This window comes from Solea solea, chromosome 4 (assembly GCF_958295425.1).
Source record: "Solea solea chromosome 4, fSolSol10.1, whole genome shotgun sequence".
NCBI classification, from domain to species: Eukaryota; Metazoa; Chordata; class Actinopteri; order Pleuronectiformes; family Soleidae; genus Solea; species Solea solea.
In genome coordinates, this window is record NC_081137.1 from 15,147,365 (window position 1) to 15,173,732 (window position 26,368).

The 26,368-nt window shown below is 40.2% G+C and overlaps 1 protein-coding gene and 1 long non-coding RNA gene across 2 annotated transcripts in view; one reads left to right on the plus strand and one right to left on the minus strand.

The window, feature by feature from the left end:
* Positions 1 to 9,330: 9,330 nt before the first annotated feature.
* med13a (mediator complex subunit 13a) overlaps positions 9,331 to 26,368 on the plus strand; it is a 73,813-nt gene continuing 56,775 nt past the window's right edge. The window contains exons 1-2 of the mRNA XM_058626995.1: positions 9,331 to 9,943; positions 19,880 to 20,114. Of these exons, the coding sequence (XP_058482978.1) occupies positions 9,878 to 9,943; positions 19,880 to 20,114 (301 nt within the window). The 5' untranslated portion in view covers positions 9,331 to 9,877. The remainder of the gene's footprint in view (positions 9,944 to 19,879; positions 20,115 to 26,368) is intronic.
* On the minus strand, positions 21,167 to 25,440 carry LOC131458168 (uncharacterized). Its single transcript, XR_009240067.1, has 3 exons — positions 25,325 to 25,440; positions 22,539 to 22,698; positions 21,167 to 22,407 (listed from the first exon to the last, which is right to left on the minus strand). It is a non-coding gene; the product is annotated as an uncharacterized LOC131458168 (long non-coding RNA).

Here is a 26,368-nt window from a genome sequence, read left to right on the forward strand (position 1 = left end):
AAAATCAGATAACACACAAGTAGTGATTTCTTTTTGCTTTTATTCTTCTTTTACATGCTACAAGTGTACAAACATTTACTTGCACAGTATGTCCACACTGAGTGATCCTATAAAAATGTGATGGCATTTAACCTATAGGTGACGCTGCAGCAACATGGTAAATTTCATAACTCAGCATGCTGACTAACATGAAAGGACTTCTTAAAAAGACAAACATCTGAGGAAAACTGTGCAATAGCGTCAAGATTCAACAAGCATATTGTCATATACTCAGTGAAAACACAGTGGTTCAGAACAGGCAGGGAAATTCTTACTTTTGAAAGTCTTTCTTTACACAAAACAATAAGCACATAATATGTCAGTATAGTCATACACCGCGTTCCTATTTAGGAAAATCAGAGAACAATATCATTTGCATAATAATTTGGAATGCGGTGCATATTGTATCATTTAACTTCCACTATACAGCAAAGTTGGACGACATGCTCTCATGTTGCTGTTGTCAGGATTAAAGGCCAGTGACAAAAGTTAACCAGCTTTAGCCCCCATATGGCCAACTCTGACTCATCAGGTCAGACACTGGCCCATGAATCAGAGAGAAAATGCCAGAGTGAATCGTGTATGTGTGTGTGTGTGTGTGTGTGTGTGTGTGTGTGTGCAGGAGTGCAATGAAAGGATTTAATATGTCCTCAAAACCACATCAATGCTGAGTGTCTGAGGCTGATACCACTGGGCAGATGTTTATCTCTAATCAATATGAACACAAAGAGATTATAGCAACGTATTATCATCTGTCATCTATGACAGCGTGGCTCCAGTAAATATACTGGTGTTGTCTGCACTACCTGTTGTGAGGAGTAAAAGATCCAGCAGTCAATTGACCGGACAGCTTTGAGAGTTGGTGGCAGTGGTCCAGTCAAAGCTGTGGTGAGGATAATGAGGCCACATCAGGAGGGTGTGTTCTTCCCAGGCTTTGTACAGTGGTATCATGACAGCACTTGTAAGGGCATATCTGATCTGCAAAACCAAAATACCCTCAGTGTTAAAACAAAACATGATATCACTTACAATTTGTATACAGGCTTTTGCCTTCTGCCACAAGCTGTAGAAAGTGACAGAATGACACGTTTTTCATTCAAGGAAAAAAAAAAAAAGAGATTTGCTGCCTCAATCTTGCTGTATTTTTCCATGCTAAACAATCTGATCACACACATGATCCTAACCAGATTGCCCCTCGACAAAAAAAGACACTCCACACAGAAAATGTAAGACACAGATGCAGACATGCATTATGCATGAGGGCTGAGCGAGTCTCCACGTTGCGACGTGAGTGTGCTATGTCGAGAGTATTTATGGCATATTGTACTGTGAATAATGAATCCAAACACACACACGCACACACACACACAGACACACACCACGCCTGTAGACATGCACTGAACAGTCTTGTCTCTGCGGGCAGCACAGACGGATGTCTTCTTTTGCAGCTCTTAACCTGTACCTCACTACCTGCTCAGCTTACACAGAGCAGGTAATGACATGCACAGAGTCTTACTGGATGCATTAATAGAAGTGGAAACCACAGACCTCCCTAGATTGTGTCAATATTATTCAGTGTAAATAGTGAGAGGCCTTGCCTGTGCTGTTCTTTACATACGGACTTACAACAGGTTTGTTGTAATACATGTATTGATTACAGAGCAGAGAGGGATATTGTATTTGTCAGTATTCTCTATTGGGATGAGTCTATTTGCACAGACCTTGGATGCTGCACTTGGCAAACTTATTGACAGTAACTAGCTTGTTCAAATAAACTCTGCTCATGAATATTGACCAGTGTCCCATCAAATATTGATAAGTGTGCCGTGCAGGATCCTTGGTGTGTTGTTTGTTTTCCTGTGGATGTAGATAAAACTTTTTAAAGATGTATTTTCATGATCGCTAGAATCTTTATCTGTAAAAAACAAAACACCTGAATATAAAAAGTCATTCAGCCTGGCAAGTTGTGGTCAGAGAGAGTATGGCTAGGACCTGGTGATGGCATTATTTTTGAAACAGCCTCCCAAACCTGCAGTAAAACTTCAATTGTTTTCATCATTTCATGGTTCAGCAGTTTGTTATTTATTTCAAATGAGATTTTCATTTACAGACCCAATTGATTCCAATGTGTTTCTTAAAGTTAAAGTTACACTTCTCACCGAGATGTCGAATAACTTTTTCCAGTTTCATATAAATGGATTTCATTATGCATCTCCTGTAATCATTTAGGTTAAATCAGTTCAATTTTCTCAGATTAGAGAACACGTTCCCCATCACTTGAACTGTTTATAATCAAATGTCAAAAAGTAGGAGAATGTAGATCAATATTTCAGTTGAAGCGTTGATTTACAAGGTCGTAGAAATGTCTATAAATTATCAGCAATACACCGGAGATATAGGGAAGAAATATGAAGATACATATCATTTCTGACTGCATCAGTATTGCATTCTGATCCCCTTTTAAAGCATTTACAATTCATAAAACAGTCATATCATAGTCACTTTTATCGTGTGTATAACATACGTAATACATGACATCAAGACTCGTTTTCTAATCAGCTTGTGAGTTGCCTTGACTTGGGTCACCAAAGCGGAGCTGAGACCTTAACATTAATGAGCTGAAAATTGAATGAGTTAAGTGACTCAAACAACTGTCACCATGTCTCACATCTGTTGTTTGCTTGAAATGACAGGTTGGCGATAACCATCAGTCACATCACTACTTCAATTCCAGCATTTCTGCAAGTGTTGCAATTTTTTTTTTTACAGTACGATCAACTAATGTAATGAGTGCAATGTAAGAAGCTAAGGTGGGGGTGGGGCTTGTTGATAAGTGTTTCAATCCAATGTAATCATGAAGAGCGGAGGAGAGGCCAACGGGGTGGTTAATAGACCTCCATGTCAATCACATGAGGAGGAGAGGTGAACACACGGCCTCTGGAGCCTCCTCTGTCCCACACACAGCCTCCAATTAAACAATTAGGGGCCAAGGCGGCTCTAATTGGAAACATAGCTGGACCTGCTGCACAGGGAAGGGCCTCTACCACAGCCCTTCAGCCATCATACTGTATGCCCTTGAATTGAACTCTAATGTCCCAATACCCCCACTCACTCACTCACTCACTCACTCACTCACTCACTCACTCACTCACTCTCTCTATGATCTAATTGCAGCAGTCCATGTGGATGGTGGGAAAACTGCAGGGTCTGCAAACCTGCATGTATTTCCCGTGGTTGCTGTGTCCTTTATTATGGTGCAAGCTGCCGTAATCCACGGACTGCACAGATTGGGGATTGCGCTGTACCACTATCTGCGTGCGCATACATGTATGCACACTCGCACATGGGTGAAGCCTCCTGCATGAGTTGTTTTTCAAACATACAAAGCTCCCTCTTGACAAACTGCTGTGACTAACTGACAACACAGCGTTGTAGAGGCTGAACAGTTATGCCACGAAGAAAGTCGTTGAGTAAATGTAGTTTTCATGGATGTGTCCTATTCCTAACAGAGTCACTGTGAAGAAAATGACAAAGCACCATGTCACAGAGGAATGCTGGGCATGTTGTAGCCAGTCACTCAGGTCAGACTCCTGACTGCAGGCCAGTTTTACGGTTTTGCTGACAGCTGCTTTTGATAGTGTAATTGTGACAATGATCTCATTCTCTCTCTCTCTCTCTCCCTCTCTCTCTCCCCCTCTCACTGCTGCTCTCAAGGAGCTTTGTGTGCAGCCTTCCTGAGTGGCTGGCAGTCAGGAGGGAGAGGTGTGGGGGGGGGGGGGGTGGTTGCACATTTCATTAGCTTTCAATTCATATTGAATTTATTAATCCCATGCTGGTTCTGTGGGTTGAAAGGCTGCTTAAGAAGGGGAAAATATCTTTCGATACAGACACCTTTTTCCTCCATCTGCTCACAATGTGTGTGAGCAAAAGTGAGAGGGGCGGAGGGAGTTGGGGGGTGGAGGGTAGCAAAGGAACCAAGAAGGCGGGAAGGGAGAGGAGAGCATAACAACGACAGCCTAACAACAAGGGCTTGTGAAAAGACTGCAGCAGGAAAAAGTGTGTCAGATCATTTACCAGCGGGGATGCACGACTTCGTCTTTTTAAAGGCAGCAGCCCTGCAGAAAGGCCCTTGTCTAGTCAGCACTGCAACAAAAGCACAGCTATGGCTTTATTTGAGTGCCTGGAATGTTGCTGTATGCACAGGGCCGGCTCCTGAACAGCTCACCCTCAGCTCCATCAAGGCAGAGAACATATAGGGTTAACCTCAGCCAGACCTCACCCCAGATGGAGAAGCAAAGCACTGTTGCAACAACGGGGCTGACAAGCACTTCACACTATTTAACAACAGGAGTGATTCAACAAAGAGCAGCTCTCTGCCTAACTGCTTCTGAATAACACTGTTTGACGTCGCTCTGAAGAGACTCGTGTTGTAGCACACTGGCCCTGCACAAAACAGGTTGTAGAGTTAGATTTCAGCAGGTGTCAGCTGAAAAAAAGAGAAAAACTGAAGCTTTATTCATTCCCCATTAGGCGTGGTGACAGCGGACAGCTGTATTTATTTATTTACTCCATGATACTTTGTTGACTTGCAGGACAAAATATATTTTTTTGGTTGTAGCTCAGTATGTGGAAGATTCCCAATTCAAGTTAAGGTCATGTCAGCTGTTTCTGCCAGGAGAATTGCGTATGATTTTAATGATGAGTAAACATTTTCTGCATGGACACTCTAAACTGACCATAGATGTGAATGTGAGAGTGAATAGTTGTTTATCTCCATGTGGCCCAGTGATGGATTGGCGGTCTGTCCAGGGTTGTACCCCAGTTGTTGCCCTGTGTCAGCTGAGATTGGCACAGCACCCCCTGCGACCCTCATGTGGAGGATAAAGCAGTAGAAAATGGAAGGGTGGATGATGGATTTCCTTTTTTCACCCCATACAAATTTTAAAAGATTCTAAGTTTTCTCTGAGCACCTGACAATCAACAGACCAAGATCAGACAATCACAGCAAAGCACTCCCAACCAACCCTCCAGTCATTCACCTATGATGGGATCCCCTGTTAAATGACTATTCAAGCAAACCAACGCCTACTCTGCATTGATCATTACGAAGATATGACTACAGTATATGTTTCTCCATGTTTCTAATTTAAAATGCTAAATTGAGTCATTGTGAACACAGCACAATTCCAGAATGCAATGATGACTTAGTTATACAGTGATAATTTCACTTTTTTATTGGTCTCCTTGAAAACTGATGTAATAAAAGTTTGAAAATGCCTGAACCCAAGCCAAGCGAGACATTTTCATGCTGTGCATCCCGTTTTATGTCCAGCTTTCTGGCAAACTGCATCAACATGTTTTATGTTGCAACACAAGTTTGAGTCATTCTTGCCCTTTCCCAGATGCAGCTTCTTCAGCAGACTTTAGTGCTGATAAGCTTTTATTTTTATGTGTTCTTAGGTTCCTTCTTTTAAAGGGAATCCACCTTACACTTTGAACTAATGTGGTTGTGCCACAGGACAAAAAGCACTGAGTGGGATATTTACTTTCAGCTTTCACTCACTGTTTACAACATGGGTAATTACCAACCAGAGAATATCAAACAAATACTGTAATTGTCTTTTTTACATTTCAGATTGGCCATGGTAATTAACATAATATTGTGATTCACGCATAAACTAATTTACAGTCTGTGCCAAGTGCTGCCATGTGAATGAATTAAAACTAAAGTATCCAGTAGAATTAAAAATCTCTGCTCTGTCTTTGTAGATGCGTTTGCGGGTCCTCGATAAGCATTTGTTTATTTATGTGTACATAAGGGTAAGAGGAAAAGCATATACAATAGACAATAAAGCAAATCTCTGTGTGCTTTAACGCGGGCGCTGGGAGGATGGCTACTTTATTTGAACATGGCACGCTCGTTGACCTCTCCATAGCTATTCCTACTCTGCAGAGGCCAAGAGGGGGATATTACCACTTAGCCTCTGTAAACACAAGTTACACTGTTGAACTGTGGACCTCGGCGTTGCTCTCTTAACTGCTGAATGCTGCAGATCTGTCTACCGGTGAAGAGAAAACCTTTTCTGCATGTGTGGTCAATTTTATTGATCCACAGAAAGCTTTTCAAATATGTCACGTGATTCCTGTGCTCTCTCAGTAGCAGGAGCCTTTCCTCCCGCTTCATGTGTCATGTCTAAGGCTACTGTATAAGCCCACATTTTACACACTTTCATGTCCCCTAATATTTCAGAGTGCTGCTGTGATAGAATATATATGACAGGGTGTCTCTGTGGGATTAGATAAGAAGGAGCATGAGATAAGTGAGAGAAAGCCATCAGCAGAAATGATAACAATCCGGTTACGCTGCTTTGACAACTCTGCTCATTGGCTGAGCTATTAAATGTTTTTTTTGTGTGTGTGAAACAATCCTATATAGATGGTATCATGACACCGTTGTTTTTTTGTATCAAGAAGAGTGATGATAAAGCGTGGGAAGCACTGAATGTGAGATCATCATTCATTCATATGGTGAGATTTAAGGTTGAGGAAGGTGCTCGGTCGTTTGAGATAAGAAAGACACACAGGTAAATGATTAGGCCCCTAAGACTCAACACAACAAGCACAAAATATTGTGATACACTGATTCTGCATCTATAATAGTGTACGTGGCCCGTGTTGTTCCATGTGAGGACCAGGTGCTTCTTTGGCTTGGGAGCCGTTTAAACTATAATCACCACTTCTTGTTCAAACCCAGCACAAATGGGTGCAATAATGAGACATTTGAGAGGGCAAGTGGTGTTTTTTGATGCCTGATGTAAGTGTTCTTATCCCTGGAACAATCACATTTTCTCACATGTTGCTGTTCGGTACTGTGTTGTTACTCTTCAGGCTACCACACCTTTATGAATCCATCAGTGTTGCAGGAACGGCAAGCTGTTTTTTGGCCTCAGGCCCAGCTGTCATCACCGACTTTATGACCTGGTTTTCCTAAGCTCTTTAAACATTACAATTGGGAAGCGTTACCTCTGCTCATCCTGTGCAAGAGAGAAAAAAAAAGAACTGTCCGACTGTTGCGTAATTCTGATTTATGTACACACAACTAGATAGTTGCACTGTATTTAAAAGGAAACGACACGGCAGCAGTGACTTCATATATGTAGCAGGATTACATGGCAAAAATATTCAGAGTCACTTACGACGGCTGAATATAATATAAACATTAAAAATAGATCAATAGTTCCACTTTTAGGAATGTAATACTCATTAATGAATCACAGAATAACAAGGTTTTCTAAAAAGGAACACATTATATTACAATTACTAGGTGTTGCACAATAATGGTGAAAGGACTAAAATCTCTGAAGTACCTGAAGGGATGATTGTACAAACCAGAATATTACATTTAATGGGTAATGCAGATGGAGAAAGTTTTTTATTTGTTTGTTTGCCACATTTCTCTTACATGTTGATCAAAATTAAGCCTTTTGGTTTGGCCCATCCTCAGCTTGGATGCTGGCTGCGTAAGTTCAGAGGTGCAGCGCTCAGTTGTGCAGGATTTTACAATATTCCAGATGATTCTATACAATATAGGACTCTTTATAGGGGCAAAAATCATACAGTCAGGGATTACTTAGAGGGAAATGCAAGCTGCAGCCAAAACCTGGAATAAAATCTAAAACAGGCAGTAATGTTGAAGACTTCCACAGAACAGAACTTGTATCCTCCAAAGTGATGACACGGGGAGGTCATGCTCTGCTCTGGTGCTGCTTCCCTTAAATCATGAGCCAACCTTTACAACATGCTTTAATATTTATGCACTGCTTCGTTTTTATGTTACCTCTGTTTTCACCACCCTGAACTCCCTCAGAGCAACAAGTTCATGTCCATTATAAGATTCACATATGGATTGAGCCCTTTGTAAATGCAGCTCATAAATGTTGGAGAATCATTTGGTGAAGATTAAACTTGGCTTGGCCTTACTGATGTTAAACTGCCTGTTTTGCAATACATTTGCTTTGGTCCTATTTCGCCTCAGCTCCAAAAACATGATTTGTACTTATTGTCAGGCTTTGCTGCACACCGGTCCCTCCTCTGTTATCCCAGCATTGGCTGCAAATAGACATGCTCTTGATATAACATGCTCTGTATATCCCCCCTCAATACTATGCATGCTTTATTCTTGCAGCCTTGCACCTTATAAATGTTTGATGTTTGCTGCTTTCCTTGTGTCACTTACTGCACACTCAGGTGAAGTGAGGCGAAGTGAATGTATTTGGTTTGAAACAACACAAAAGAAAGGGCGAATCAGTGCATCATGGCTGTACATTTCAATTGCAAGTGCAACATCACATGCGCTAGGTGGTGCACTGTGTAAGTGAGCAAGTTTATAGGGGGTTGATCATTAGTAACAAAATCTGTTGCTCAGTAGCGCCACTTGCGCTTGGCCTAGCGGCAATACCTATCAGTCTTGTGTTATTACAGCCCTCATGACCACGACAGTGTCAAGTTGGCTGCAGTACAAGCCGGAAGTTTAAAGCCATCACTCTCAAAATAAAACATACAAACGTTGCAGTACCTTTCAGAGAAGCGTGATTCCATAATAAAAGTAATGAATGTGTGACATTTGTTTTTAAAAGTAATAGTAAAATATAAATTAAGACACAATAAATATAATACAGTAAATATAATAACCATTTAAAGTTATTCAGTGTAATTGACAGTTTGATAATAAATAACATAAATATTAAAATGATAAATATCTTTCTGGCTCATTCTTTCATAATAATAAAAAAGATCTGCTTAAATTAATTTACCTTAATGTTTACCGATTAATAATAATAATAATAATAATAATCATAATAATAATAATAATAATAATAATAATAATAAATTTTATTTGGAGGCGCCTCTCTGGGCACTCGAGGAAAAAAAAAGTTTAGAGCTTATCAACATTGTTATGCTGCAAATTAGTTGTATTTAAAAACTTCATGACAATAACACTGATTCTGATCCTGATAATACTTGTTTAAAACTATATATTATTTTAAAATGATAGATAAAAAAAAACAGTAATCAAACCGTTCAGTTATTACATGTAAAATATAAGTATTTTATTTGTATTATTTTATTTTATTTTATTTGTAAAGTATCTGTGTAGCAAGTCTTCATATTTAGAAACAAAGTGTTGTATTTTAACTTTTCCGGAAACGCTGTCTGCTGTTTGATGTGTGTGTGTGTCTCTTATTGTAACTTGACAAAGCTTTGACCACGAATGAGCCAATAGGCTGTGGAAGGCAGAGTTGTCCCTGTGGCCGCCATTAAAGAAAGGAATCCATGAATTCAAATGGAAACCAACAGGAACCGAGGCTGAAAAAAAATGATCGTAATAATCGTTGAAATATAGGCCGATGTCGGATTTCGATGGGTTTTTACAGGATGTATTTGGTTTTTAGACCGGATTGTGCGATGGAGGAGTGAGACAGGACGTTTTTATTTTTTTAAGCAGAGACCGTTTTGGGGCTAAGGGGGAGGGGGAGAGTTGCTTCTTTGCTCTCCTTTTCTTTTTGTTTTATGAACATTTGTCGCTTCCCACTATTTGTTTCCACTGTGTGTTTTTGACATGTGGACTTAAAGACCTCACAGTTTCTTTTATCCGCTTTCGGCGGGGGAACTGCATTGGGAAGGTTGTTGAATTAACTATCCTCCAGCCAAATGTTACAAAAAATATTTCTCGTTTGATTTAAGCCTGCACATCCCAAGAAAACACAAAAATCCGCGAATTGTTCTTTATTTCCCGGGACGTGAAATGATGGAGAGTTGGATCTCGCAGTGAAGAAGGATGAGTTCTTGTTTTGTACCAAACGGGGCCAGCTTGGAGGATTGCCATTCCAATCTATTCTGTCTGGTAAGAGATTTAAAACTAAAGGAAAGCAGCCATTTTTAACTAGCTGAAGAGGGGCTAAGCTAACGTTAGCCACTGAGGCATCAGTTGATAGTAGCTTAGCTATAGGCTTACGGCCCTGTCGAGCTGACATCTTCTCAGGACAAGCTATCCCAGCTCGTTAGTGTTACAACACTTTGTCACGTAGTTGTAACATGTTTACAAACGTTATTTCCGGCACCGCATTTACTTTTTGTTTTCCTTTCTACTCCACTCGCTCGTTGTAAGATGCCACTTATTTGACATGACCACGGAAAGAACTATTCATTGAATGCTTGACTGCATTGGTGTTTCCCACTTGAGTTTGTAGTTGTAGTTCCCCTCTTCGCTTGTTTATAAACTTACTATCTGCTTCTCGTGACGTTTCCGCTTACGTTTTTATCAAGTGGCGAGTGTCCCGAACAAAACCCCACTAAATGCACTTCACTTTTCAGCCCTAAGTTTTAGGGAGTCCTGAGAGCGTGGTGCGTTTACTGCTCACTATTCTTTTGTATATATCTAAGTGACAAGTGACTCTAGGATGGACGAATGTCAGTGTCTAACTTGCACACACTCCTCGTGTGTTTTGCCTAGACAGCTCTTTTCACTAACAAGCATGAAACGAGACTGTTTGTAACCGTATTTGTTTGCAGACGCTAATGTGTCATCATCTTGTTTGTCAGTGATTGACTCTGATCTCCAAGGACTTAATTTTATCATCTTCACACACCAACAAGGACACAGGCCCTAGGCTGAATTATATAATCTGTGGCATGCATGCATTCCTGGACATTACAAATATAAGAGGTGGCTGCAAATCTCAGCTGCATGTGTCTGCTTCTATAGGCTACAGTGTAGATTGAAAGGAAGCGTGTAACGTGTTTCCTTGTTTGTCTGCGTGTGAGAATCTTTTTCATTATCACGCTGTCACTTGTGGGCAGTTCAGATTATCCAGACTCCACTAGTCTGCGTGCGGTTGTGCATCAAACCACTTGAAGTTCACAAGTATTGTTTTGATCTAAGTGCAGCTCAGTGAGCCCCCACTGTGTTGTCCACACCAGAGTCTTTGACACTAGAGTGAATGTCCAGGTGGAGCTCAGGTGAACAGTCCCTCCTCTGGCCAGATAATCAACAACATGGTCTGAATGTGTTTGTTGTTGCAGTTAAGTGGCTTGTCAGCAGGCTTAACTACAGTTTCACTTGAAGGCGCAGCCGCCAAGTATTACACTTGCCGCTGTAATGTGCTCATTTTAACGTCTTGCCTCCACAGTTGGGAAGTTGTTAATATGATTTGTCAAGTGCTGAAAGGTAACACTTCAGGAAAAAGCGGATTATTTTATAGATTAAATGACACAGAATCAGTTAGTGTTGCAGTGTATAGCGTGGGGATTGATTTCTTAATACGTCTTTGTGAATTTTAGTAGCAATTGACATAAAATCCAGTATAATAATAATAATACAGTAAAATACTACTTTGCTTTCATCACAAACTGATGCAGCTTCATAGCTGTCCGCCCCCTAAAGGCAACATCTCATTGCAGAAAATCCCCACTCTCAGTACCATGCTTTTGGATCAATTGTATGTGCTGAACTCATAATTACAATGTTTATGACAGCACTTGGAGGCAGCTCTGGCTACAGTGGACAGGCGAGGGTTAGGCTGGTAGTTGTGGTGCTGTGCCTGTCTGGCTGACATTTTCCTGCACAGTGAGACTAAGCATAACACCACTGCTGTTATGACTCACTCACTGAACAGACTCCACTTTGTGGTTTTATGGTGAAAGAATGTGAACACATTGTGGCACTTCCCCCCCTCTCCGTTTTCCAGCCAATAGTCCTTTCTGGAGTATGATACTACTTGTTGCATACTTTTTTTTTAGTATGTTAAGGCAAGGGTTTGTTGGAATCAACGTGGAGTGAAAGTTTAGTTTATGTGCTCCTGTGTTATTATGAACGTATGCAGCTGGGTTGAAATTTGTAGTTTTTGGCTGCCGTTCATGTCCATGTCGGAGTGGGTTCCAACCTTTTATAAATGCACTTCTGTTTGGTGTTAGCATTGTACAATAAATCACTGAGAAGAATGTTTAAATTACTTCAAATTAATCATTGAATTTACATTACTTTTCAACCAAAAAATGGAAACAGGCACTTGTTACTTTCGTGTTTGCTCCATGACAGGGAGTGGTGTCAGACAGGAAAGTGACAGAGACTTGGTAGCGACTTATCTGCGACATGATTTGAGCAGCTTCACCTGTTACTGGTCTCATGTTTTAAAAAGGCAGGAAGGCAGCTGCTCGAAAACAGTGTTCCCTATTGAGACCCAGAACCAGAAGTGGCCGGAGGGAAGGTGAGCAGCTGGCATAATCGGGGGTCATAACCCCACCCAAGTACGCATCATTGCATCAAGAGTTCTTGCCCATATCTAGATTCCCTCCCACAGAAGCAGTGTGAGTTTTGGCTTTAGCATATGAAAGATAAAACTTCCCATGGCCCACATTGCTGGTCCTGCATTTACTAAGTCACAGAAAGAGAGAACTCTTAGCAGATTAACAGTAGTGCACACAGTGTTTAAGGCACTGTTGTGCGCACAGCCTGCATGTGCAACACAAGTTAGAGGGAAATACACAGATATCCTGGGCTCCCTCTTACTTGTGTTACACATGCAGACTGTGTAACACAAGTTGGAGGGAAATACAGCTATCATTGGCCCCCTCTGTTTTTGCACGTTGACTGCTTGCAATTTATTTTGAAAGGACATACAGAACAGCAGCAGGGTGCACATTTATCCTTGATGAGGAGTGGAATGCTGATGTCTCTAATCGTTGACATAGGGACTGTTCAGTTATGCCATCTCAAGCTCAGTATGTAGAGATATAAGTAAATATTCATATGAATAGCTGTGACAAGAATCAGCGCACAGTTTGCTTTCATTTGCTCACATGCATTTTGTGTAATATGTGACTGTGTAACTTTGTAATGCTACTGCAAATTGAATTCAAGACACATGTTAATTCCTTAATAATATAGGCTGCTGCTCATCTATGCAGAAGTAGACATTACCTGTTTCAGAAGTAGACACTTAAAAAGCCTTTAACATTATGTTTAAAGGTTATGCAGTGTTTGTACTGTCTGTTTCAACTCTAGAGCTGTTTCAAGTTCTCAGTTAAAACCTGGTAGTGGTCTGTGTTGAGTAAGAACAATTCCCCGACTAAAAGTCAAGTCTTGATTCTTTTAAATGTAGAAAGTTGCAATGTGACACATTGTCACAACATCCTCAGTACTGAGCTCAGCATCACAACAGCAGTGTTTTTGTTTAAGTGCTTTCTGACAGCTAAGCTATGCAGAAGACAAAAAATGAACATAAATGTTAGTAGACACTTGTTAACTACACACCGCAGGTGGTCAATATTATAAAATTGTCATTACATTCATTATGTCATTATGTCCATTACTGCCTTTCGCCTGGCATTGTGTCCATTACTTTTTATACAGTATACAAATATTACTTGATTTTATTGGACGGCATGCACCTCTTATTCTGTTGTTAATAGTATCTGTGTCAGTTATCCATACAACAACAGTCCTTTTAAAGTGTAGTCGCTGTTCAATACACTATAATGCTTATTATCTCATTAACAGACCAATGTTTTATTCAATAATCTAATCATCTAATTTTCATGTCACTGCTGTTATTTTATTGCAATAATAGCAATGCACAACAATATTTAGTTTAGTAAGAGTGTACAATAACAATATCAACAATATTTTTTTTATTGAATCTGTTTGAAAGAGTGAATGGTAAATGTCTGTATTAATGTAGTGCCTTTCTTCACTTAAAGCTGCTGTACACAACAGTTTTGCCATTCACCGATTCACTCACACATTAATACAACGCATCTATTTACTACTTTTTCTATCACACATCTTTCATACCCATTCACTACCCACAGCCGTCAGGAGCAACTTGAGGTTAAGTGTCTTAAGTGTCCAGGGACACATAGGCATGTAGTCTAGTGGAGTCTGGAGTCAAACCTTCGACCTTCATGTTTAAAGACGAATCGCTCTACCACTCAGCCACTGTCGCTGGAGAGATGTTGTTTTACTGCAGTGATAACTGTCTTGACTGTATTTAGTGGTACTGGGATTTATATTTTTAAGTGTTCCTAATATTCTTATTTATATAAATTGAATAGAAAAACATTGCAGGTCTCAGTACCATCCAGTGTAGTTCAACAGTGCTAAATATTTATCCTCCAAAAATGACCATTTTAATAAATCAACATATTCTTAAACAGATTCAATATAAATTTACTTTTCTATAATAACATAATGTAGGTGTACCGACTAAACTGTCGACTGAGTGTAGACACTTTTAATGACTGTGTGTCATACAACCCCTTCTGTGAAGTAGAGAATGTGTAGTTTAATTGTAGTACTACTTAAGACTTAAAACTGTAATGACATGGATTTATTTAATCACTAGAGTAATATGCAATTAAGAAAATCACTAGCAAAAGTTTTTTTTGTAAGAGTGAGGAAAATGTTTGAAATGGTGAAAGTTTGAGCCGTTTTTAATTTTCTCATAGACGTTGAAGGAAACAGAAAATATGCCATAGCTGACTACCATTCCATTGTTGTATGATTCATTTTTTAAATTGAATGCACTTACTATTAGGAATCCTAATATATATTGTCTCAGTGGCAGGCAAACTGTAAACAGACCTATACTGTTCGCTTGCCACTACATCTTAAATGAAGCGCTCCGGGATGCTTTCACTCCAAGTGACCGTGCATGGTTGTTGTACTGCTGTGATAAGCCTTCGGCAATCGACAGAGCTTATGTCTCTTTCTAAAATACTCTTGCTTTTTATGCTGTGTTAAGTTTTGGAACTGCTTTCCTGCATAATCAATGACGTTTGTTTTGTTAATGCCTTGTACCAAGCCCTAACACAGCCATCATTTGCTCAAGAACTGCTTATCCAAAAAAACCTAAACCTGATTAGCAACACTGCTCTTCCTTGAGTCCCCACCAATACAAAGTTTAGGTTTAAAGTTAAACAGATGAGCAGTTGTCAAAGTAACAAAAGGAAGGACAAACAAACGGACAGACAGAGATTAGTTAGATTATCTGTTTCACTGCCAAAAATGTAGATGAAATGAGGCAACATGTGACCAGACAGTAATACCCAAGCAATGCTTTATCACATCATCACAAAGTCATAACGTACACAAGAATGTGTCTGCCTCAACCACTGATGCACCTGTTTGATATATTCATAGAATTCCTTTAATATACTCTTGTTAAATAATCTTGGTGATAAATGTGGGTTTTAATACCTCACACAGTTTGAGGTATGTGTTGTAAATAATCTTAATATATCTTCCCACTGAGCTGCTGTTTGGTGTTTATGTGTGTCACGTAACATTCCTCAACTTTTTAAATGAGTCAGTGCAGTCAGTGTGAGTGGGAGTTTATGGTCAATATTTGGCCACATGTAATTTTAGAAGAGCTGCAGACAGTTTACTGATTTTTTTATTATTGAGAATTCTGTTATTTATTTTTTTCAGTAATAGGTTAGTTTTTTGGTTCATAAAATGTTTAATGGTACCTCCCAAACGTCAAAATGGGAACACCCTTAAATGTCTTGCTTTGTTGAAACAGGAATAATTCAGCTCACTGTCATAGAGGATTGATTAAACAAACAAATTCACATTTAAAAAGCAGACATCAGATACATTACAATTAATTAGAGTAGCTGTCAGTTTGTATAGTAGTTAATATGTGATTGATTGTTGATAAATTGTTGCAGCCTTAGATTTAAGAATATTTTTTCAATATTGTAAGAGAATGTGCATCGTTCAAATAACCTTTCCCGTTTTTGAATAGGTTTGATGTTGAGATTGAAGTAGAATCAAGTATAAAACACAATGTGTCATTTATTATTGTCGGTAATTGCTTTTTCAGCATTTAGTAATTCTTTCCCCGTACACGCAGGTTGCTGTTGAGAATTTGTTTGCTCACGTCTTGATAGTAACAGAAACAGTTGGTGAGAATGTGATGGATAGAACTGTGATGTAAGATGAAGACTTCAGCCTTCTGCTCTTGTACATCTTGCAGACTGCTCTATTTCATTCTTGCGGCACCATTCATCACATTTTTAGCCGTTTAGTGACACTGCAGTCGCTAAACTGGAGATGCAAACCAGGTCAAAGTTTCAGTGGTCACAGGATGTAGTCAGTTAGTTCACTTTCCCTCTTATGAACAGTTGCAGTGCAGCTGGTATAGATAATAACAAGAAGCATGTCAGTGTTTTCTCTGCGTGCCATTTTAGAAGTCAGCTGATTCCAGGCACACTGTTAATTAAACTGGTAAACCATGTCAAGACAACACATGACTCTGTGTTGTTGTTTTTTCATGATCGGGGTGATAAATACATCATTTTGAACTCACACAAAACAGGTGAGAAAGTTTTTCGCCATCAAATGCAAATGGAAAAAAACCCAGAAACAAAAAACAGTTACCATAAGCAACAGGTAGTGAAACACTCATTTGAATAAGAGTTACTTCAAAGTGTTAGTCCCCTGTGAACAGCTTGATGCCTGGATAACTCTGAGCAGCACATAATCATGTCTGAAAGTCTATAACCAATATCTATGTAGAGGAGTGGGGGGCTTCAATGAAATCTGTCAGGCACTTATGAGCAGAACCTTTCATACAGTGAAACACACTTCTAATACTTCTGGGAACTCACCATGGTCAGTAAGAAGATGGGGGTGTTCCTTTGCTAATTGCCTCTCTACACTGCTTATGATCTGGTTTCACAGTTAACCGTTGTCCCAACCTTTCCTTTTGCATTGTGTGCACAGATGTTTCCGAGCAAGATGCAGGTGTGATGTAGTGTTTCTCACACTGACTCCAGCAGGAAGGAGAAGCCTCACTGCTGCTACTGCTGCAGCTCTGTCGTTACAAACAAGCGTAGCTACTAACTATAGTTCTGCTAGTTGCACCTTGGAATTTGTTCTCAGCATGTGGAACAGCTTTTGTGTTCCTTACAAGCCACACTGTTCATTAGTTGTCATGATGTTTTGATCATACATCCTGATGTGCTGACACTATCTTGCAATATTGGGCGTTTATAAGCTTGCCAGGCATGGCTTTGCTTGAGTTAGTGGTGGAGAACAAATTAAATGCATGCTTTATGTTTACTGATGAAGCACACGGTGTATACTAATTTGCAAAATAACACCCTCTTGCATACTGCTGATGTATTACTTGGATTTATACAAGAGCCATACATGTACTGTAAACTCTTTTTAACCTCAGATTTTTACTGATTTGTCAACCTGTGTGAGGCCAATATGTCTAACTTGTTGTTGTGATCCAGTTCTGCTCCTGCTGACACCACACAATGCTCTGTTTTGACAAACCCCAGCCTACTCCCTACCCTCAACACCATCACAAATAACTCCACAAATCTCTCAGCTTATCCCTAGTGAGGCGAAAGACCACCGCTTTGCCACCACCATGCGTAATCACTTGTTCAGGCCCAGTGCATCTGAACTCGGGTTAAGATATCTCCTGAACCGTAATGGATTAGTTGATTGAATATACAGAGGTACAGCTTGCCACCTCAGCCTGACTAAATGAATAGATGACATAAAAATGATTAGATTACACAGATTACTGATCTGTTACATATATTACTTACATTTCTACCAGTTATTTTATTTTACTCTTCTCTGTTATTTTTCGTTATAAATAATAACTTGGTTTAATTGTTGAAGTCCCTTTTGAATTTCATGGTGGCATTCACCTAAGCTGGCATGAGTTCCACAAGTTTGGACAACATCCAACATCCCATAGTACATCAGCATGATTTGATATCCTACACAGAATTTACCACAGCTGCAGCTTTAGTTACCTTTAACAGCTCGGGGTGTTTGAGATTTTTGCATCATGTCAGTTGACCTCTGCTGCCTCCCACTGGCTTTATTCCACACCACACCTTCGGTGATGTTTACATCCCAAGACTACCGTCACAGCATTTGCTGCTGAATCAATTCAGTAAAATCTAATTGATTGTTAAATGCATCAGCATGGAGTACCTCACAATATACTGTTGAATTGATTTTTTAGCACAGGACTAGATGGCCTAGATTTTTAGGTGTGCCAGTTTCCCTTTAAATTATAATCAATAAAGTTAGGTGACTTGAGGAGGGACATCCGATTCAAGACTAATTTGATCTTCTTTGATCTTGATTTAGTTCTTGTAAAGCTTTGTGTTTTCCTTTAGCAAAATCTGTATCTGAGATAAAATATTTAATCCCCCAATGGGGAAATGTACAACCTTTTTATATAGATATATTAATTTATAGCCCTCTGTTATGAAGGTGGTTTTCTGTCTCTTTGTGGACTAACCTATGCATATTAATCTCCTGATAGGCACTCTGTATAGATTTGATCTGTTTCTGTTTTAGTGTTCTTTAGAAACCTAAATTGCATCTGTCATTTCAGCTGTCTGACACTTTCCCTTTGCCATTTCTCAGTCATTATGCCACTCAGTGACTAATGATGTGCTAAAGGTTTGAGGCACAGGCATGCAGCCTCAGGTATAACAGGTGAACACTGGCATCAGGTTGATTTACTTAATGCGGTCTCTTTTGAGAAAATCAAATCCTCCTGACGTTTGTCTTGATGTTGCCCTTTTTGTACATAAGAGTTAAATTGTCACAAATGTTATTGTCGACCTAGAAATAGTGTAGAAACTTTGATAAATCTTTTTTCGCCAAGTGTATCTGCTGCTTTTAAAAATGTTTCTAAGACCTTGAAGTTTCATTTTTCATTCATTTCATTTTTAGTGTGGACTTATTCTTTTGGATAACAAAGTAGACTAGCAGACATTGTGACATTTTTTCCATTCCATCTTTACTTCCTGATACTGATACCTGAGATTTGTATTAGCTGATAGTGTGTACCATTCCAATATAACAATGCAAAAAAATTCATGGTCATTGTTATATAGAGTTTAAAGTTTAAGCAGAACAGTTTAAAACAGTGCAATTGCAAATGAAAAAAAAAAAAAATAGGAATAAATTCCAATGCATTTAAAAAAGCATTTTAGAAAAATAAAATACTTAAGTCACAGAACATCTTGCATACACTTCTGATTGCCAGTGATACAACTGTTTTGGAGCTGTTAAGAAGGATTGATGTGGGGGAAGAGGAGATTGGGGGGGAATCCTGTTTTATTTCAGTTTTTATATACTTATAAGGCATGATATTGGATTATTTCATAGATTTTTGTCCTTGCTGGAGCCTGATTTGGCATCTTCGGCTGGATCCAGAGGCATTTCCGACAGTTGTATCAGACTATGAACATCACTGCAGCATCCGTTTTTGTGTGTGTGTGTGTGTGTGTGTCAGTGAGTGTTCTGGGTTGACGTTGTAGGTTGCTATGTAGTCTGTTAGTGTTCAGCTGATAGGCACCAGTGGTAGCTACTAACCGTGGAGTGTAATGCTTTAACACTTAACAGCCCTATTAGTAATTTACTGCCTACAAGGCTTTTTCCTATGTGTTTTGTTCTCTCTATAAAAGGCACACAGTGTTTATTGAAAGGCGAAGTACTCACATCCCCAGAGTACTCTCCAATAATGAGGATTAAGGTGGCGAGACCTCATTTACTGGCACTACTTTTCATATTATGTATTGAACATGTTGTTCATGTTGATATTGGAAGTACCTGAAGCATAAGCGTACAGTTCTTGGCACAAAGAGTTTCAGGGGCAGAGTGTAAAGGGAGGTTTAGTACAAACTCTTGACACGCTGCTCAGCATTTTTATGCTGAGATGCTGCCGAGTGGATCCTGAAACAGCAACTGCGCACACATAACGCTCTCTTTCTCTCCTCCTTTGTGTTGCAGGCTGAATTGACAGGGATCAAATGGAAGAGGTTTGTGTGGCAGGGGCCCACCTCTGCACCCATCCTTTTCCCTGTGACAGAGGAGGATCCCATCCTATGCAGCTTCAGCCGCTGCCTGAAAGCCGACGTTCTAAGTGTATGGCGGCGGAGTCAACGGCCGGGCCGAAGGGAGCTTTGGCTTTTCTGGTGGGGGGATGACCCTAACTTTGCAGATCTCATCCACCATGAACTTGCAGGTAGGGCACCTATGACATACGCATATATGCACCTTTTGTTAATTCACTCAAGGTTTGATACTGTAGCTTAAAGGAGGACCGTAAAAGATAATGGGAAGTGTAGAGGACTCGTAGATCACAATACGACATCACAAAAGATGTTGTATTGATTGTACAATGGATAATAACATGAATGGCATAGTCTTCATAGTCATTGTCAGGCAAGGATCACCAAGTGACAATATCAGTGTAATCTGATACAGGCTGATCAGTGAGCCAGGAAGGCTGGTAGTGCCAACACCTGTAAGGAAACTCCCTTACCCTGGAGGCAGTGGGAACTGTCTTATTATTGTATGTGAGTCTGAGTGTTATCATATTGTAATAATTGCAGCAGATCAGTACCTTGCATTTTATTTTTGGTGAGGAAAAACTAAACCCACATGGTAATCATTTGAAGTGGATGAACTACAGAGGGATTAAGGTGAAAGAAACTGAGTTCAGTCTTAAAATAACTTGAGCAAGAAGCACAGTGTGCAGGGACAACCAAGCAGAAATTAGGCAAATTCATCCACCCCCCCCCATTTTCTCCTTTTCCCTCTTCAGTCATAGTGATATTTGTGGTGGAAGATGAAAAAAGACCATCCTTTTTAATGCTCTTTGCCATGTAGATTGAACTTTGGTGTCTGAGCCAAGCACAGTCTTTTTGTGACCCTCCTTCATTATGGGACATTGTGGTTGAAGTGGGCTCAAAATGCGAGCTGAAGGCTATGATGGGCAGCTCACTCAGGCCTAACGGGTCTTGATAATAACCTGAAGCATCTGGCACAGGCCCTCTAATGGAGTGTGCTACATTTCAAGTAGGAGTATGGATGGTATGGAGAATCTATGTTTGGGATTTTTGTTGCCACTGCTGTGTTCCTACGCAGGTCTTGTGTTGGTAGCTGAGGGTGGGAAGGCCTTGTGAAATAAATGATAAAGAAACAAAAACTTTGTAACTGTAGTTTTTCCACAGATAAATAACTGGATACAGCTCTCTCTGTTTCCAGTCAGTCTTGCCTCTGTATTTTCCTGCTCTCCTTTTCTATATCTCCTTCTTCATTAGCTAAATATATCACTGCTTCTGATGCCATGGCAGCATAGGCCTGGACATATTAGACGCAAATATAGCTTATCGTCTGGTCAGCCTGTTCAGGTTTCCCAAATTAGTTTCTAGATATTACGCTTCTCTTCGTTTCTAGACTTTCTGAGCTTTTTTTTTTCTTGATTATTACAATTTCTATTATTGTTGTTTTGTTGGTGGTGGTATTACAAATGGTCCCACACTTTCTAATGATAACTGGCTTTCCTCATGTGGCAGATCAGTTTATTTTTACTTAATCGAGTCATAAAGATATGGAGAATAACTGAACCTACAAAATACAATTGTATAAAACCAAAATACAATTTAAAAAAAACAAGCCATGGTTATTCAAAGATAAGCCACAACTTTAAAGCCACATACTTGTCATAATATATAGAGTTATCAGTAAAAACATTTGATTTGATTTAAATGTATAGTGACAATAGACAGGTACACGTGTTGATGCTGAGGTCTCCCTGCTTGGTGAGAACTGTATGCCTGTTACGGGGATGCACAGATGGATGGATGTTTTGATGTTCCATGTCGTACTGTTGTGGCAGACTGGACTGGATGTCTGTAGTGTGGAACAAGATGTTTTGCTCGTCAGCGATCAAACCTAATGACCAATCAGAAGTCATGTTCAGTAAATCAAAAGAGCAGGGATGGCAGCTACTGTCTCATCCTTCAGATGTCAACACACTGAGCAAGTGAATTTTGAGCAGCTCCAAGCTTGTGCTCAACCACATTTGTATGGTACATAACTGCTCTCTTCTGAGGTGTTTCCCGCTTGTGGATTCTTTGTGCTTGTGTCATGTGCACACAAACAAACAGTGTGTATGTTTTATACTGGAAATACTGGATGATTCACATTGACACTTGTCGGGTATTATTTTAGATTGTGTTCCCCTAATTTGTTCTGATGCATGATGCAGGTTATCTCTATTCCCTGTCTCTGTCGGTGGCAGGTGGACAGTGCCATGAACTTATTTCCTATTTTGGAGGGTGCGGCTCCCTTCTTTTAACTATAAGACATATTTCCCCCTACTGTAGCTGCTGCGATTCTCTGCTGGTGAGATGAGGCTGTGCAACCTCACTAGATGGATCTGAAATCAGCTGGAGGGCTCCTTCCACCAACCTCTGATCTACAGCTGCTCATCAGTCTCAATTTGGATGGCCTGTCCTGACATCTAAGACCTGAAACAGGGATAGAACAATGTCAGGATACCTACCTACCTCTTGTTATGGCTGTCACTTTAGATGACTGTGATTTAAAAAAAGAGCCAGGGTTAACTTATGCTGTGTCTCCACTACATGGTCCAGCTCACCTCGCCTCAGCGCGGCTCGATCCTACATGGTTTTGGTTGTGTTTCCATTACAATAGAGGTCAGGCACCAGGATTGGAGATCACTGTTCTGGCAGGCTTTGTGTAGCCACTGAAGTAGAATGATCCACAGACTGCTGTGTTTTTGGACTCTTGGAGGGGCTCTGCATGTGGAGAAAGGTGAATCAACAAATACCATGTTGCAGTGGCAGGGAAGACCATGGCAGGACCAGCCTCACTCAGCTAGAATGTCAGAACTGCTGTTGCCTTTTAACCTCTGCCCTTTTTGCCACTAGATCGATTTATTATTTTGCCTTTTGGTCCCAGTCTGTCTTGGGAATTGTGAAAAGCTTGCTTTACTTTTATTTTTTCAGCTTCTTTGTAGTCTTTAGTTCAGTGTTGGTGGTAAACATGAAAATCTACTCTTTTCCTTTCATTTTGTCAGCTGAAATGGTGCTTGCTCATTTACCCCCACGCCCTCTTCCATCCTCATTAGATTAGCAGCCTGTGAAAGTCTTTTAATTTTGAGCAAGTGCCATTTCTGTATACCAGCGTTCCAGTAATCCCTTCACTCTAAGGAGATGAGGGGAAAAGGAGTGAGCTCGAGAGATGAGAGTTGTGAAGGGCAGAAAACTTGAGGGTCTGGCACTTAATCACCATTGAAGAGATGTAAGGGTAACTAACCACCAAGTCCCTTTTCTACACTCTTGGAAACCGCCCTTGCTCATAACACAATGAGAAAACCAATTCTAATCTTCTCCTGGACATGTACAGATATTTTTCTCAACAAAAGAATGTATTTGCTAAATGAACTGCTTGCGTTCCTCTTCAATTTGTCGACTATAGACATATATTTTAATGCAAATCCCCCACTCGCCTCATTGCCCTCTCCCTTCACATGCGGGAGTGGGGTCTCCTAACGAGTTGCATCCTAAAAGAACTATACTGTACGGTGTCATTAATGAGGGTAACTGCTCTATGGTACATTTCTCCATAAGCCCAAAGCTACAGCCACACTCATGTGTTTTAGTTTTACACTTCACTTATGCAAGGGGTACTTTAAACTTTTTGGGACCAGGGACCTCTTACAAGGAAGTAAATTGTCCAACGCTGATAACGCATATGCTTGCTGCCATTTGTACTAATATGTCCAAACCAATGTGTGAGTGTAGTGTCCCACAACATCACAAAATGAACTTCAGTCTCAGTCATGTGACGATCCGAGAGAAGATCTTGTTCTAGGCCTTTTGATGTGAGCGCCTGCCATTGCAGCATGTACTGTTCATCACTCGTCTGTGATGAAAACATCTAAACATCTCAATATTTCCGCACCTGTCATAGTACCCTATGCTTGCATTTTTGGATTATCAAAATTTTTGGAATTTTTTAAGCCCACAAGACTTGAAATGATGTTTGGCTCTAAGTTGTGCTCTTTTCTATCACATTGGCGCAGTGGATTTCTGCACTTCATAAGGCTCAGAAGGGAGCTATTACTTAAACTTGTAAGAGTTCCTGTGGGCATGTGCCTGCCACTGTATGTCAATGGTCACGTGTTGTGAATGTGCCAGCATGGATTAAGAATATTTCTGATATAGCTGTTACACAAGGCTGGATGGAGATTGTCAGTCAGTCAGTCAGTCATCATCTACCGCTTCATCCTCCACCAGAGGGTCGCGGGGGGTGCTGTGCCAATCTCAGCTACATCGGGCGATAGGCGGGGTACACCCTGGACAGTTCGCCAGTCCATCGCAGGGCCACACACAGATAGAGACAAACAACCATTCACTCTCACACTCACTCCTATGGTCAATTTAGAGTGTTCAATTTACCTATCCCCACATTGCATGTTTTTGGACTGTGGGAGGAAGCCGGAGAACCCGGAGAGAACCCACGCACACACGGGGAGAACATGCAAACTCCATGCAGAAAGGCCCTTGTTCCAACCGGGGCTCGAACCCGGGTCTTCTCGCTGCAAGGCGAGAGTGCTAACCACTACACCACCGTGTGGCCCGGATGGAGATTGTTTTAAAATGAAAACATTAGTGTGGACGTAACCTTGATATTTTCCCTGGGTCCCTCTTCCTGCACTGCAAATCCCCATGAGGCTTTCACTGCATCACAATGCCTTCATAGGATTTTGCTGGAGCTCATTGTTCCCTCTAGAGGGTTGGACTACACGTTTAAGGCCCATATTACCTTTACAATCAAGTTGAGGAGGAAACAAATCACGAAGACAGTTATATGACATTTCTGGGATCTTATTTTCTGATTTGATTAATATGTTGAATTGTTTCTGTCTCGTATGTTGAACATCTATTCTTGTATGTTCCTGTCTTTGAGCGGCAAGGTAACAGCTAATAGTTTGTCATCTGCTGTCCAGAATAGTTTATCAACAAGACATCCCGTCGAAGCTCACACATCTATTCTTTTTTGGGTATTTGGTCAGATTGGTATTATTAAATTATGAAAAGAAGTGGTGGAGAAAGAGGTCATTGAAAAATTTCCATCGCCACTTGATGATGACAAGAATAGCTCAGTTTAGTAGCTTTCTTGTGTTGACAGTGATCTTCTGACAGTCCTCTTTGTTTCTGCTGGTATGCAGTAATTCTTGGAATTTTTCTAGCTTTGCCAACTTCAGAGGATTTTTGTTCTTGTCTGACCCCTGTCCTTCATGCCTACTTGAATTAAAGGTGAAATAAAAACAACCATTCTTTGCACCTCAGGGCAGATTATTCAGCTCCAAAGAGCATATTTTAGTAGGATGTCAACGATGTATTGACTGAAACTTACATTTTCTTCTCTGTCAGTGTCTTTTTTCCTGTCCTTTGAGAAAAACATCCCAACCTCAAAATTGTTGAAGTGCCCTCACATCAATGAAAGACGCTGTTTGTAGCAGTACCTGCAGTTCAAAAAAAGTCCAGTGACAACAAATATTCATAAAAGGGGAAGGATGTTGTTAAAAAAAACCCCATCAAAGGATGGCTGTTGTTAAAAAACCCCCATCAAAGGATGGCTGGCTTATGGGCATTTTGGGATGCTTAGACATTTTGTGGTACAAGCTTGCATTGATCATGAGTGAGCCTGTGGTGAGAATGGACATATCCATTTCCTGCTTTCCAAATACTCATAAGACTCTTCCTGTCCCTTTATATCAATACAGGAAACTCTAAAACTGCTGCAGATTAATTCAATCATACTCTTTTAGAAATGCAAAAGGATCTTTTCCATGTGACTAAAGCATGGCGCAGTTGGTGAAAAGTGGCCTTTTAAAGGGACTCGGTTGATGTATTGGTTGTGTGACATCTTTAGTAATCTCAGTTAGATGACTGTGATTTTAAAACTTCAATAATTCATCTTTTTTTAATTGGTGTCTACTGATATCTAAATTTGACTGCTTTCCTGGTACTTGTTTAAGCCTGAAGACCCTTAAGAACAGACATATTCCTAAAGTAAAATATCTAAACGTATGCCGTGATTATTTGATTTAGCACTTGCGATCATATTCAAAAGATAGTAATGGTATATTTATACTGTGACACGAATGATGTCACAACAAAATGACTGTGATACATGTTTAGTCTCACAATGATGTAAGGCCCATTGCAAGCACTGTAGCCCAGTAAAATGCCCCAGGCAAGGATTCAGAAAGGAGAAATGCCACTCACTCTTTAGAATTTTCTAAATGTTACTGACTTGGACAGGCTCCGAAGTCAAACAGAATCTTTGACTGAGAAAAACTGAAAACTCCACACTGATGCGATACACATGGACAAAGTGAGTCCAAGGTTTGAAACTGTGACCAAAAAGTTCAATTCATTAAGTGTTTGCGGTGGA